At 45.9% G+C, this 13,754-nt stretch overlaps 1 protein-coding gene across 1 annotated transcript in view; it reads left to right on the forward strand.

Moving 5' to 3' along the window:
* TRAM2 (translocation associated membrane protein 2) overlaps positions 1–13,754 on the forward strand; it is a 71,287-nt gene that overhangs the window by 31,577 nt on the left and 25,956 nt on the right. Inside the window, exon 2 of the mRNA XM_012648609.1 lies at positions 9,220–9,283. Within this exon, the coding sequence (XP_012504063.1) occupies positions 9,220–9,283 (64 nt within the window). The remainder of the gene's footprint in view (positions 1–9,219; positions 9,284–13,754) is intronic.

Consider the following 13,754-nt stretch of genomic DNA (forward strand, 5'->3'; position numbering starts at 1 on the left):
TATCCCTTTGTGAATGTTATGTGCTGACAAACAGGGATGTTTGAGTGCTGGATGTTTTTCATTAGCATTCTTGGCCTTGGTTTAAGTCACTTGAATCAAACCATCATCATTAATTTCTGCTTTTGTCGGTTCCCTCCTGTAGGTGGTTTTTGGCAGGTCTTTGCAGACTCAAGCAAAATGGGCTGAAACGCCAGCCCACAGTGTGCTACAGTGCACTCCCCGGAGGAGGGGGATGAACTGTTGAAACGCAGAGGGTGGTAGGGAACGAAGGTGATTCAGAACCAGGACGCACATGGCAGAGCTCCCCAGCCCGGCCTTGACTTCTTCTAAAGCTACTGGAATAGCACCGTGGCCAACTCCAGGGGACCCACCATTCAATCTCTTTCACTGACACCCCCCTCAAGGCAGTAGGGGCAGTATGGAAACCGGGACAGCAGAGATCACACATCTCACATTTTAAGAACTTGCACATTAGCCGTCCAGCCCCAGTTCACTCCGTTTAACGATGGGTGGAGGTCCAGCCTCCCTCTGCTGTTTGGTTACGGCCTCTCTTTACATGCCCCTACACAAATGCCAGAGGAATCCCAGAGCTTCCTGTGAGCATCGTGGCAGCCCTGCTCCCAGCCCTGCTCCCTGGCCTGGTTTTTGGCCTCTGTTGATAGCTTCACTCTGCTCCCTCTCTGTGGACTCAAGGCCCGTTTTCCTGTCAAGTTTTAATCCACATGCCTAGCTCTCCAGTCAAAATGGGGGTGTCAACATGCTGGTGTTTTGATCAGGAAATCTTTCAGATGGCACAGAATAATTTAAAGTGGTCACGGTAGAGCGCTGTCTGCAGACTCATGCCTCCCCCAAGCGCAAACAAGCACATGAAGGCAAATACACCTGGGCCCTGCCTGGTCCAGCTCCCCTGGGTCTGCGGAGCCCTTGAATAATTCTTTATTTCCCTGAATACCAGGAAATGCCAGAAGTTCCTTGGGGATGATTCTCCCTGGCACCCGCGCTTGCTGCTTGCCGACGATCAGTGACAGTGGTGACTGGCTGTCGCAGACCCATCTGTAAGATTAAAATGACCCCTTCCTTCTCTTCTTGCTTTCTGCCTTATGAAGCTAAAACTTCTTTTAAAACCGTAGGTAAAATGACACTGCGATATGTTGGCGAGGTGGTTCCTTTTCTGCAGTCAAATCTAAAAACGTTACTTAATCTTAACTCTCCAAAAATCACTTGCAACTTAAACTTATACACTCCATAACCTTTTCTTTTCTGCGTTTTGATTTTTAATTTGTTTTAAAGATGATACTGCATCTGAGCAGATGGCTTTTGGCCAAAAGTAAAAAAAATATTTTGTTCTGAACGATGTGTGTGTTTTATTAATATCCAGATGTAACCAGTAATCTAAACTCTGCCGTGTGACACAGGAGAAATAAGTTTTAAGATATTCTTAAAAATTATTTTGCCTGAGCAATTTTAAATATTTATTTAGTTTTTAGCTTCCATGAAGAATGATTTATGGATATGCTGTGCTATCCAAATAAGGGGAAAAGATATTTGGGCTGGGGGTGAGTGGTATGTGAAGGAGAGTGAACTATATAATCAAGTAGTGAGTATTAGAAATATCTATCCAAGGCTTTTTTTCGGGGTGGAGAATGAGGGTATATATATATATATATATATATATTAAGGCTTTCAGAGAAGCAATGCATTTTTTCCATGCAAGCAGATATTTTTATATAAAGCTATCTGTAGGGCACATAGTAGGTCAGGTTCAATCTTGCAATCCTGGGTTATATAAATATGCAGTCTTCTTAATAAAGCGGGGAAGGGCTGTCCCTAGGCCACCTCCTGTTTTTCAATACTTAATTAACTTTGCAAACCAAGGATGTATAGCATGGCAAATTTGAGCTTTGTGTGTATCTTTTTTAAAAAGCCCATCTTCAGAGATTTTAAAAACTCTTTATGTGACTCTTTCTAAATTCTTCTTTATCCCAATATGAAGTTTAGATTTTTGAACTGATGAATATAGTAAACCAAGGAGTATAATTTTAATTGTGGCTATTCTGACTATGAGTTTTTCTCATAAATATACAGTGTCATTTTTTAATCTGATCCAAAACTGTGATTGTGACTGTGTAATAGCGCGTCTGTTCAGCTTTGTGACCACAGGCTGGTAGAGAATCTGTTGTGTGTGTTTAGCTTTGCCTGATTCTTGCATCAAGGCCGTTTTTCAGGTGAGAAAACCAGAATCTCTAGGCGTTTGCTAAAAGCCACACAGAAAGGTCCTGTCAGAACTCTGCCTGCTGTGTTTCAGGCGCTTAGCCCTCCCAGCCAGCCTCCGGTCCTCCGAAATGGAGATTTCCAGAAAGCAAAAGTGAAAAGTGTCTTTGTTTCTGCTGTATCTGCCTTTTATTGAGTGGCAGAGGGGCTGCAAACCCACGTCCATTGTGTCCCGGCCACATACGTGGCGCATACAGGCGATCAGTGGACTCCTGGGACTCTTGTGTACTAAGAACCTTGGGGCACAAACACTCCAGGAAAAAAAGGTGGAAAGACTCTTTTATTTTAAAAAAAACACAAAAACAAAAAAACTGTTTCCCACCTATTGGGCGTAACTTTCCAAGGTTTTCTTGTCTGAAATTTTCCTATCCACGGCCTCAGCAGAGAGATGCAAAATCAATTTTGGAAAAGCCCGAGTGGAGACAGTTTGGCTTCCTGAGAACTGGCCAAGCTGGGGTACAAGGGGAGGTCTGAAGTCCTCATTTCCCAGCCTCAGTGGGACATTTCACTTGACTTCGTCCTGTGTTTCTAAGGAAGAAAAAACGAGTGTTCTCCCTGTGCGTTTTGGGACATACGCCTTAGGTGGGAAGGGTGGTGTCACGGGACAGAAGTGGTCCGGAGCAGAGCGGCTTCTGTGAAAATATGCCCTCAAGTAAGGCCCTGTACCCGATGCCGTCCTTGGTGGCTGGTCTGCCCACATGGCTCCTTCCAAGTGACAGTGCAGGGATGTGTCTGCCAAGAAGAAAACAGTAAACAGAACCAAAGGATTTAATACTTAAAAGAGAAGCGATGCGACTGCTTTCATTGCAGTTCTCCTCTTTTATCTTTGCTGCCCAGCTAGCAGCTTGCAGTGAAAGGAGAACGGATCGGCATTCAGAAGCCCAGGTGTTCGCAGTGCCCGCGGCTGGCAGGTGGCAGGTTAACCCAAGAGGCCTCACTTTCGTGCTCTGTCAGACATGGATGAGGCCTGGGCCTCATCTGCACAAGGTGGAGAAGGAACAGTATATTTTAAACTTTCAGAAAGACCTTCCAGCAAGTCTGTTAGTGTTAAGTGTTTTGGGCACTGAAACTAAGTGAAATCGGAAAATGATAGCTTTATGGGGCTGAGGGTGGGGAGGACCTTTAACAATATTCATTCTGACCACCTCCTTTGGCCTTATTCTTTCCATGCTTATCTGTAAAATGGGGACATGATTAGTACCTTCCTTGTAGGGTCATTGTGAGAACTACCTGAGATAAGTGTATGCAAAGCCCTTGGAACCTGGAGTGCCACTGAGTAAGCACACAAGAACATTAACTGTCACTATTGTTATTGTTGTTAATCGATGAAGAAACTGGGGTCCAGAGAGGTGAAATGCCTTGCCCAAGGTCACCCAGCTGGTCCACTGCACACCTGGGACTGGAATCTATGTCCAGGGCGCTTAGCTAGAAGCAGCTATTTCACAGGAGCTGAAAGCAGATATTTCCACCTGCATCCTTGGTCTAGTTGTAACCAAGAGCTCAGGTTTATGTGCCCCTAATAGAACATGGCATGTGAAACAGTTTTGGTTTGTTAGGGCTATGCAAGCATGCTCAAGGTCCCTGCCTTTGTCTTTGATGCCCCGTTTTAGTTAAAAATTTAATGAAGCACTGTGTGTGTGTGTGTGTGCGTGCGTGTGTGTATGCATGCGTGTGTGCGTGTGCATGTGCACGTGTGTTGTGGCCCTTCCTACATAATTTAGTGTTCTCCTTTTGCATTAGTGTATTAGCACATTGTCACTTTTAACCTTTTACCCACTGAGCTTGGCATTTAAAATGCTATTAAACTCAATAATGTTTCCTATAAACAACCTTAGAGGAATGAGAAATAATTGGAATGACATTTTTAATAGGCTCCTGTTTCTCAGCCCTCTGTGCTGCAGGAACTCAACCAGTGCTTGCAGAGAGGGGCTTGTTAGTGGTTTCATCCCTGGTCTGAGGTAGGGAGAAGGTCATAGGGTGAAGATTTGGGGTGCCAAAGGATCTTGTAAGGCAAAGAGGGCATTTTTTATGCTGAAAAAGTAGGATTGCTCTGTTAGACTAGTGCTTTTTGCTTTTTTAATTAATGGATATAGTGAATCCAGGAGCTGATTGCTCCTTCCTTTTTCAGATGACTGCGGAAAAGCTTACAGCCAGATTTCTGACCACCTTTAGCCAATCAGTGGAACTTCCTGGAATGCATTTTTGTGGATCAGCCTCATTCCTTACTCCTTCCCTTTGCCTTCAATATATGTCCTCTCCTGTTTCCATTTTATGTTACTGTTCCATTTTATGTGCAGTATTGTGTGTCTTCAAGTTTGTTTTTGCAGCAAGTTTTTAAAAAAATTGAGCTGAATGTTGCTTTTTCTGCTTGCGTAGTTGTGAGGTCTCGGAAGGCAACTTTACCTCTCTGTGCCCCAGATTCAGCTTTTTCATCTATAAACCAGGGACACTGACACCATCTTGCTGAAATATGGTAAGGTGGGAGCCGCGTGGCCGTTTACAAAGAAAGGTGCACATTTTAGAATGGTTTCTGCTGCCACTACCTTAATTAAGGTCCTAGATCCTCTTCTGTCAGAGTCATGTTTGAAAACGTGTTAAGCGTTCATCCGTGCTCACTAAATATTACAGCTGCTTACAGTATGAGTTCATGAAATAGGTGTTTATGAAATACCTACTATATGCCCAGCTCTGAGACAGAGCCAGGGAGAAGGGAGGACATGTTCAGAAGAATAAATGTGGGCCCAGGATCAGATAGCTGAGCACAGCACTGGCTCTCCTGCTTGGTCACTGCGGTCATTTAACGAGTGTTTACTGGGCGCTATTTGAGGCTGTCGATCAAAGGCAATCAAGGTAGGTAAGATCCCCACTTCCCTACTGCTCACATTCTCATGCAGGAAGAGACAGTTTAGACATAAAGATACACCCTTTAGAGCTGTATGCTTAAAATGGGTGAATTTTGTGGCATATAAATTTTACCTTAATGAAGCTGTTAAAAAAGAAAAAATCTTGATGCTCGTGGTGCTGACATTCAGATTGCCCTAATATGTTCTATTCTCATTATTTGTAGATTTCGTTTTTTGTGAATTCCCTTACTTCTTAATATTTATTTGCACCCCCCAAATCAATACTCAGCTTTCAGGGTCACTCACACACACGTGCAGAGCAGCAAAAACTTTTGAGTCACCCAACATGCGTGTTCCCAGCTGAGGTCAACAAGGCGACACTCTGCCTTCTCTTTCCAGCTCTCATCCTATAAACAAGTGTCCTCTCCCAGTCTATTTAGTGCCTTATTTTTTGCATTTTTATGCTTTTTGTTGTTGATTTCGTTGTTTAAAATGGCCCCCAACTGTAGTGCAGAAGCGTTGTCGAATATTCCTGAGTGAGGGAGGGCTGCGATGTGCCTCGTGGAGAAAACGTGTGTTAGATAAGCTTAGCTCAGGCATGAGTTTCAGTGTTAATGAATCAACAGTATCTATTAAATAAAGTGTCTTTAAGCAGAAAAGCACATAAAGCAAGGTTACGTATTGGCCTGTTGACGAAAATGTGACCAGAGGCTTTCAGGAACCTAACCCTGTGTATCTCCTAGGAGCAATGTGTGTGTTTGCAGTGACTTTACAGGATGCCACTGCCGTGAGTGACGAGAATCGACTGCATATGCAGGACTAGGGCAAGAAAATATGTGTGTAGAGCCCACAGACCGAATGTCTTATCTTCCTCTAAAAAAAAAAAGTATAATGGTTCTAGACTTGGCCGCACACTGGAGTGCCGTGGGGAGCGTGACAAAATGCGATGCCCCACAGGGTCTGGTTTCATTGGCTGGGGTGTGGCCCGGGGATCCTCAAGTGCAGCCGGGTTGACTCCAGTGCTCCTGACACTGAACAATAATGTGTCTTAGAAATGGAGGCTCCCTGGGGGCTCATGCAGTCAATGGGAAGCTGAAGACCCGTGGATGCTCCAGGGCCGGGAACGGGACCCACGGCAGCAGACTCTGGGCAGGCATACGGCACTGACCAGCACCGCCTCGTTCCCACCCAGAAGGGCCCAGGAGAGGGGTCCAGTTGGCTGGGCTTCTGTCTTGAGGAGAAGGCTTATCCCCTTGTTCCTCTCAGGAGGAAGTGGGGCACCGGATGTGACCCCCACACACGTTGGGGAGAGGCCGTGGTGCTGTTAGGAAGGGGAGAGCGGATGCCAGACAGCCCGCAGAGGCCCACCCCACCCCACAATCTTAAAAGACAAGCACATTCCCGATGAAAGCAAGTGGGAGATATGTGCCGGGGTGGTGTAGAGTGTTGGAAAATATTTTCCTTCTTGCCTGCCTTTCTCCTCTCCCCTTCCTTTCTCTGGTTTCCTCTGATGGGCCCTCACAGATATCTCAGTCTGAGAAGGCAAGGCTTGCCATCAAAGGAGTCGAGGCAGACAGTAGAGAGAGTCAGGTGGTGGGGCCAGGAATGACCCTGTGAGCAGAGCTCAGAGAGGGAGAACCACGTGGCCACAGTGGTCAGGAGGGGCCTGTGGCGGACCAGGATTCAGGTGGTCTGGCAGGGGGACGGGTCTCACAGAGAAGGCTGTCAGTGACAGGATAGCTCTAGCGACAGCACCGAGGGCAGCTCCCAGTAGAGAGTGGGAGCAAATACACTTGAGAGAAGCTGACTCACCTTGTGACCTTTCATGTCATTCAGGAGCAGTCACCGAGCACCTACTGTGTGCATCTGGGTGAGTGACTTGAGAGGGCATACAAGGGTACATGAGACAGCACAGTCCCTGCCTTTGCGGAGGTGGGAGCCTGGTGAGAGCCATATGCAAGAACATGGAAATGACAGCACAGCAGGGCATGGGCAGAGCGCTCCCCGAGAAGAGGTCGTACCCGTGAGCGGTTAGGGAAGGCTTCTCGGAGGTTGCCGTGGAGGTGGGTTGTGGAGGATGAGTGAGATTCTGATCAGTAGAACTGGCGGGGGGAGGGTATAGGAGCAGCACCACACAACGTGAGAGGGCCTAAAAGACCCCAAAGGAAGTAGCAAGTAGAGTGTTTTGGCTGACACCAAGCACATCTGTTCTGAAGAAAATACAGGCTGTTGCACTGGAAGGTAGGTGGGGAATGCTGAACCAGGTCTTGAGGACCAAAGTAATAAGGTTGCAGGGCGGGGATTAGGACAGACCTGTATATTTGAATAGGGCTCGGTGTTCTCAAAAGATTCTCATACCTAATCTCATTTGGGGGTCTTCCCTGCGAGCTTGACAGAACATGTCTAAGGCAGCAGCACGAATTCACGAGAAGGCTTGCCGTGCATCCCGCACACGTGCAAAGAGGAAATGACGCCCGCTGCAGAGCGCTAGGTCTTGTTGCTGGGGAGAGCTTTGCTCTTAAAGAGGAGGGTTGTTGCTAGAGGGTAGGCCGAGGACAGGAGCCTCTTGCTGGCATATCCAAGTGACATAGGGAGTCTGTGGTGCATTATTCCCTCGTTTCCATGCTGCCTTTGCCACTGCCCAGTGTCTTTGTCCCCCTGCATGTGCACCCTTCGACCTCTGTGTTTGGGGGAGAACCAGCACCTTGTATTGATGAGGTGTCACCTGAGGCCTCTTGGGAAAAGCCTGGCTCTGGGCCTCCTCTTCATCTGGCCTCATGTGCATCTCCGAACAGTGTGGCTGGTGGTTCTCAGGCCCAAGTGCACACTGGGAATATCTGGGGAGCTTTCAGCAATGCTGACAGCTGGGCCAGTGCCACCCGATTCTGTAATACCCAAACCAGCTAAGATATTACAAATGCCCCTGAGTTTATGGACAAGGAGACTGAGACTTAGAGTGTAAGATTACTTGTTCATGGTTACATGGCTAGAAAATGGCAGAGCCAGCATTTGAACCCAGGTAGTCGATTCAGGATTCCAAGCTTCACATCTCTGTGGTTTTTTATGTGTTTTTTTGTTTGTTCGTTTGTTTTTTGAGATAAGGTGTCACTCTGTCACCCGGGCTAGAGTACAGTGGTGTCATCATAGCTCACTGCAACCTCCAACTCCTGGGCTCCAGCGAGCCTCCTGCCTCAGCCTCCTGAGTACCTGGGACTACACGCGTGTGACACCACACCCAGCTAATTTTTGTATTTTTTGTAGAGATCAGGTCTTGCTCTTGCTCAGGCTGGTTTCGAACTCCTGGCCTCAGACAATCCTACTGCCTCAGCCTCCCAAGGTGCTAGGATTACAGATGAGCCACCACATCCGGCCACATCTCCTTGTTTTGTGATTTCTTCTCTGCTGGCTGCAGTGTCACAGTACTGATTTGGCTATTAATAACCAGGTGGCAACCACAGTTTTTTCCACAACACAACTAAGATTTTAAAGACAGCTTTCGAAACAAACAAATCAGCAGCGTGGGGTGTCATATCTTGCTCTGTGCCCCACAGTAGGGTAGATGTGAAATTAGCAGCTGAAGGTCTCTGTTTCTGAAGCTCAGGTGTGGACTTTCGGGGGTGCTGTCCAACATGCAGGAGGCAACCAAAGAGCTGGGGAAACCTCAGTTAGATCCTAAGCTCCTTGAAGGCTATGACCTCATCTGTTAGTCTCCATCTTCCACAATGCTGGGTACACAGAACTAAATTAATACCTGAATGAATGAGTGAATGAATGAGTGAAAACAGCCAGATTTATACCCCTCCCTTGTGAGCTCTCATCCCGCCAAGCACAACTGGTTTCATCCCATCTGCAGTGAGTAACCAGTCTAGATATCACCTGGGGCCCAGGGTCATTTTTTTGTTTGTTTTTAATGCAGGTATTGGGAGGTATATCATTAAAAAAAAGTGGAACAAAACCCAGCGTTAACTCTGCGTTATGTAGAAGCCTTCATCCCAGAGGTCTGCGGGTCTGAGAAGTAAAGGGTCTGGAGGCTGGTAGCAGGCTCTACTTGTTTCTTTCGATGTGGCCGAAAGTTAAACTGGAACTTTTTCCCTTTGTTTTACAGGTCACAGCCAAGACTGCCTTCCTATTTATTTTACCTCAGTATAACGTTAGTTTGCCTACAGCAGGTAAGAAATCACTGGTCTTGACCTCCCCCTGGCCCTGCTAACCCTGATGGACTTGGAAAACTTCCTTTTCCCCTGTAAATATATGCTCTTTTCAGATATTTAAGCTCAGTGTCCAGCACCCTCCACCGCTGAGACAGCAGTGACGCAGCGTTAATGGCTGGGAGCTTTCCCGTGTTGTCTAGTGAAGAAAACTGTGCACCACAGGGTGCTTAGCGTGGCTCCGACTTCTGTCCCCAAAGCATCTAGTGTTGTCTTCTGTGGGAGACAGGACACAAGGCGTCACGACCATTGATCCATTCTCAAGAGCATAGCTTCCTTTTTAAAATTTTCAATGAGGAGAATGGGCAGGATGTTGCATTTTGATGGTGCATGCAAACGTGGCCGGGGGACAGACGCCGGACACCTGTCTGTGCCTGGGGTTTACTCCTGACCCTCAACTCCAGACCTGCACTCTGACGCCATGGGCCGGCCTGCAGTCCCTGAGTATTTCCAAGACCTTACAGGGGGGCCTAGCTAGCACCATGCCGGGTACCGCACGGTCCTCCCGAGCATTTCCCAGTCCAGTTGAGGGGCGATGACTCAGGGAGCAGCAGGGCCAGGCGGGTAAATAGCGGGACTGGACCGGGGAGAGGGCCCATCTAAAGGGTAGCCTCTGCTCACCTCCAGCCTGTTGTTGTCACATAGGAGTGTAAATTCAGTGTGGCTGAGAGCTTTCATTTTTTTCCCTAAGAGAATTGAAAAAAATCTCTTTCAGTAGAAATACCCCGATTTTTCAATGTTAGCAACTAACAGAAATTTTGCAAATATTGTGCAGACCGACACTGTGTGGGCCAAACCAGCACACCTGCAGGCCCAGTCCAGCCCTTGGGCCATGGGTCTGCAGCCTTGGGGTTCTCTGGCCCCACCCCCAGGACCCAGGCATCCCTCCTGTCTCAGTGGCAAAGCACTGGGTGCCTTCTTGATGAACAAAGGAAGGATTTCATTTGCTGGATCTAGTTCTTTCCTCTTCATTCTTTGGTAGAGAGGTCAATTGTCTTGAGTTTAAGGTGAGATTCCTTTCTTTGTCTGGCTCCACCAACTACTAGCTGAAAGGCTTTGGGAGCAAGTCCCTGAACCTGTGGCCCATGGAGGACATAGCCACAGATCTTTTCTGGGCTCACCTGTCCCCTGTAGTCACTATGGCCAGGCTCCGGGGAAGCCATGCTTCTGGGGCAGCCAATTCAATTTCTCCATCCAAGAGTCAAACTGAGGGACATGGGGAAGAAAACTCTACGCCATGAAGGAAGAGACTGGAGGTGACCCAGGAAATGCAAGGCCAGCACCAGTAGTCAGGAGACAGGCAGATGCGTTTATCCAGCGGCACGCTCCGCAGTGGCGGGCACCATGGACGATGTGGCTCAGGTGCCATGTGGTCCAAGCCAAATTTAGGCTGATTTACTTCTGCCTTTTGAAGATCCTAATAACTGAGTCACCTCTAGATCCAGCTGTATTTATGATTTATTGGTTTGAATTTTTTTTTTAGTTTTTTAAAAATTGTGGTAAATTATGCATAACATAAAATTAGCCATTTTTAAGTGTTTAGTTTGGTGGCATTAAGTACATTCACACTGTGGTGCTATCATCTCCACCATCCATCTCCAGAACTCTTCCATCTTGCAGAACTGAAACTCTGTACCCATCGGGCCCGAACTCCCCATCCCCTGCTCCAGCCCCAGCCCCTGGCAACCTCCAGTCTGTTTTCTGTCTCTATGAATTTGTGTACTCTAGGTACCTCATATAAGTGAAATCATGTAGTGTTTGTCCTTTTGTGACTAGTTTAAAATTTATTTTTAAAAAATATATTTATGTAAGTGATTCATAATTCTTATAGAAAAACTGTAAAACACAGAAAAACATAGGAAGATAATCACACATGACTCCACCACCCAGCAAAAACTATAGTTAAAACGTTTTGGGGTATTGATTCATAATATACTTTTTTGCTATTAGAATATGATGATGTCATTGATTATTATACAAGACATTTTGAAAAGCTGCAGAGTATGTCTTAATAGGGATTACTACAGATTTTCCAGTCAACCCATTTGTATTTTTAAGTTTCTGGTTTTTGTTATAAATAATATTCCAGTGAAGATTCTTGTGGCTAAATTTTTATATTCATTTTTGATTATTTTCTTAGGATAAATTCCTATTACTAGAATTTCTGGATTAAGTAGTACATACGTTTTAAAGATTTTCTGTATGTATTGCCAAAATACCCTATGTCATCTAATACTTATGATCCATAAATCCTAAGGTTTTTAGTTTTTTTGTAAATATAAAATGCACAGGCTTTTTCTCGTTTTAATGTCAGAATGCCTGTTTTTAAGTGTATAAAGAAATAGCCAGTTATCAAACATTGTGCTGGTGTTTTCATTACACTTCTCCCCGAAGTCAACTTAGATGGGACACCAGATCGTAACAACGCTGCTTTATTAATTTACCACGAGAAAGTATTGTCCTGGGGACCCCAACAGTCGATGCGCGTGTAACTGGACATCCTTTTATGACAGGAAGGGCCTATTCGTGAAGCCAGATCACGATCAGAGGGTTGATTTTTTGAGTTTGAAACTTTCCCAGAGAAATGAGCAGCAAGTGATGTCCCCCAGCATCTGTCTCCCGATCAGGATGCCAGGGGTAGACTGCACGCTTCAGGACTGAACTCAGAGCTTGTGAGCACTGAGAGCTCCCACTGTGTTTTGGCATGTGCCGCTGTCAATCATATCATGCCTTCATTTGTTTAATTAATTAATTGATCGATCTTGACAAATATTTGTGTGCCCGTCGTGGGCCCGGGCCTGGGTGTAATTTACAAAACTCGTCTGATCTCTGGCTTCACGAAGCTTACTGTTTCTTAGGGAGGGATAGATGGTAAATAAGTAAACAGTTAATAATTATAGCCGTGACAGGGTGGTGAAGGGAACGTACAAGGTTATGTGATAAGGAGAAATGAAAGGGTGATGACAGAAGAGGTTTCTGAGGAGCTGAGTGTGTGGAGGGTTGTGTCGTGTTGTGCTGTGGGTGTGGAGAGGATCTGGGTGGAAAAAGAACATTCGGGGCACAGGGATCAGCATGTGCAAAGGCTGTCAGGTGAGAAACAGACACCTCAGTGTGTTCTGGTAACTGAACATGGGCCAGCATGACTGCAGCCAGCTAGGTTTGGCATTTTCCCAGCGTAGGACTGCGGAATTCTGCTCCTGGACTCCTCCTACAGGCCCAGGACAGGCCTGGCTAAAGGTAAAGGTACATTCAAGTCCATGCTAAATTGAGGGAGTTTCAGTTACTTTAGAAAGAGAGGATAAAGTATTATGAAATAGCCTATCTTTTATTTAAATCTTGCCATTTGAGGCTATTCGAAATATGACAAGCAAATAATCAAGAGAGACAATGAAATCAGAATTGCCTGCTTAATTTTGTTTCGAGGTCCTTAATCACTAACCCAATACGGTAATGTTTGGTTTGTAAAGACTGGAGGAAAGCAGACTTCTCATGGGAAAACGCACTTGACAATAACAAGTCTGTTAAGGTTGTGATTTTTAAAACCCTCTTGAAAAATCTCTTTAGATTATACTCTGCTCTTGGAAATGTATCCTTTTTCGTGTAACCAGGGTAAATTCTGACTTCTAAGATTTCTTCTTTAAATAATGTGTGACTTGCTCAGCTCAACATTTAAAATCGAATTTTAGTAGAGCAGTGACCTTTTTCATACAAAGCGGTGTGTCATTTCTCAATCCCTGAGTCTTCTCTCAGTTGAGGTTTTTGAATTCTAAGGGATGTGGCTAATAGGTAATGTGGATGGAGCTTTTTCCTGGTCCCTCATTTGCCTGTAACTCCTTCCTCTTCTTCTCTACCTCGTCATCCCAGCTGCTAGTATTAGTGTCCTAGAGCTGTTGTAACAAAAGTACCACCAACCAAGTGGCTTAAACAACAGAAATTTATTGCCCTGCAGTTCTGGAGGCTGGAAGTCCAGGGTCAAGGAGCCAGCAGGGCCGTGCACCCTCTGGGGGTTGGGGGAAGGGTGTGCTCCAGGCTTCTCTCCTGGCTCTGGTAGTTCTCCAGTGTGAGGCAGCACACGACCAGTCTTCTCTGTGTGCATGTCTGTCCCCATGTCCAGATTTCTCTATTTTATAAGGACACAATCATATTGGATTAGAGGCCCATACTCCCCAACTATGACTTCATCTGAACTAATTACCTCTACAAAGACCCTATTTCCAAATAAGGTCACATTCTGAGATGCTGGGAGTTAGGACATCAACATATGAATTAGGCAGGGGGCACAATTCAACCCACAACACCAGCTTTAAATTTGTGATTTTGTTTCATTATAATCAGCTAGCTAAGAAAATTAAGCTCCATCAGAGAGATGGACATGGAAGGGCAGTGATCAGTCTGTGCCTACTGGTGGAACGCCTGCCACACCGGCGTCCTT

The sequence above is a fragment of the Propithecus coquereli genome, unplaced genomic scaffold (genome assembly GCF_000956105.1).
Source record: "Propithecus coquereli isolate 6110/MARCELLA unplaced genomic scaffold, Pcoq_1.0 Scaffold29, whole genome shotgun sequence".
NCBI classification, from domain to species: domain Eukaryota; kingdom Metazoa; phylum Chordata; class Mammalia; order Primates; family Indriidae; genus Propithecus; species Propithecus coquereli.